General features: G+C 44.8%; 1 protein-coding gene across 1 annotated transcript; it reads left to right on the top strand.

Annotated features, from left to right (window-relative positions):
• Positions 1-424: 424 nt before the first annotated feature.
• On the top strand, positions 425-1572 carry LOC124681870. The gene is made up of 3 exons (XM_047216650.1): positions 425-834; positions 917-1017; positions 1137-1572. The coding sequence occupies exons 1-2, from the start codon at positions 437-439 to the stop codon at positions 918-920; spliced, it is 402 nt and encodes a 133-aa protein (XP_047072606.1). The 5' UTR covers positions 425-436; the 3' UTR covers positions 921-1017; positions 1137-1572.
• Positions 1573-1881: the final 309 nt, after the last annotated feature.

Below are 1881 nucleotides of genomic sequence, written 5' to 3'. Positions count from 1 at the left end.
CTCCCACACAGCAGCTCAGATTTGGTAATAGATGCAGTACACTTGGTGCTTAACGAAAGTATAGATGTTTAATTACGTCTACCATGCATTGCTGCCTCGTGTGCTTGAATTTGTGTGTACATGCGCGCGCGTATCTTTACTATTATATTGGAGTTGGTCGTACGTCATACAACGCGTTTGGTGAAGGAGATTCGGGTACGTCATACAACGCGTTTGGTGAAGGAGATTCGGAGCACCGGTTCCACCGAACGAAAAAAGGAAAGTTCTTAAAAGAAATTATACGCCCAAAAATCTGGGATTTGACACCTAATTCCATCGCGAGAAAAAATATGTCACTCGTCCTTCGTCCCTCCCACAATCGCTCCAGCATCCTAACCCCGCCCCCCTTCTCCTTCGGGCCTGACCACGACCTCGCCGGCCTCTACCCTCCCCATCCATGGACGAAAAGCCTCTCCTTGTCTCGAGCCTCAAGGAGGACATGTGCATCGACATCGGGGATGACCCCATCTTCTCCTACGAGCCGCATTCGATTGCCACTACCAGGGCCAGGATCTCGACGACATATTCCCCATCCTCGCCCCGCACCCTCAGAGTCACCCTCAGAGTTATCTCCGTACATCGCCTCGATTGGGTGGCGGCATTGGTAGGCGGGAGATCTCGAAACAGTGGGAGATTTAGGGCCCTGGTGAGCTTCGCCGTCGCCTACCCAGACCAATTCTACGCCGCCATGGCCTACACCGGCTTCGGCGCCAGATGGGTCCTTCGTCCTCCACCGCCATCATATCTCACTTCCAGAACAACGTCGCTATCCTCCTCTATGACCTATACCGACAGGTAAATTTCCAACATCTTATTAATTCTACCTTTAGTTCTGGCGACTGAGTTTTGTGTTTGCAGTTTAATTCTACATATACAGGTGATTTGTGATTGAAAGGCATGACTGTTTCTTACGGTCAGGATCTGTACCCTCATCATAGGCTTATGGCCTGGATGTGTTTAGAGCTTTGGACATACGCGGTATGTTTTGTTAGTGATCATAGTTCTGCACAATTCTGTTCAGTTTATGAATCCATGTGGCGCACGGAATTTTGATGAAAATTGTAATCCAACTGAGAGTATGAAATCTGGTTTGGCAGTACATCATCATGGCCGCCGCTAGACAAGTGGAGTGAGCAGAATCCTATGATTGCAAGCCACTTCACTACTGATGTTTAGGCCTGCAATCAGGCTATTACAGAGGGTGATTCCTAAATTTCTATTTTAGTGGTGCAATGTTTACAAAGATCGGAATCTGCGGTAACATAGCATTTGGACAGTGCAAGCATATGCAGGAAAAAAGTCGTTGCGTTTACTTGTGTTTATTGATTTTCAGGTGGATCTACCTTTCTTATACTGCAACAAGCGGGACAATAAATCCCTCTTCCTGGCGCTGTGGTTATGCAGAAGCTGAGCTACCAAGAGAAAAGTCCATACCTTTCCCCATGAAGATGGTTCTTTGAAGATTCTTCAGTTCAACATAGATTCAGGTACCTGTTGTCTTCTCTGTGTGGTTTTTTCACTTATGATCTGAGCTTCCTAAGTATAAATACGCCTTCCGTTAAAGCTGCTCAACTTTATCTAGGTACGGGATATATAGACATATTTTAGTTATAGATAAGTATCTAAAAAAGGTTGAGCAGTTTTTTTTAAGATAGATGGAGTATTCTAAAAACATAATTTTGACAACAAACAATATTTGTGTTAATTCAGTCTACTCATTGATTTTGACACCAAACACAACATTTGTGTTAGTTGAGTCTACTCATTGGTCATTCTCTCACATGTACTCCCTGCTTGGTGTTCGTCATTGTTTAGTGCAAATATCCAATAGTGGCACAAATA

Source organism: Lolium rigidum, unplaced genomic scaffold (assembly GCF_022539505.1).
Source record: "Lolium rigidum isolate FL_2022 unplaced genomic scaffold, APGP_CSIRO_Lrig_0.1 contig_58057_1, whole genome shotgun sequence".
Lineage (NCBI taxonomy): Eukaryota > Viridiplantae > Streptophyta > Magnoliopsida > Poales > Poaceae > Lolium > Lolium rigidum.
This window is presented reverse-complemented; position numbering and strand designations above follow the sequence as displayed.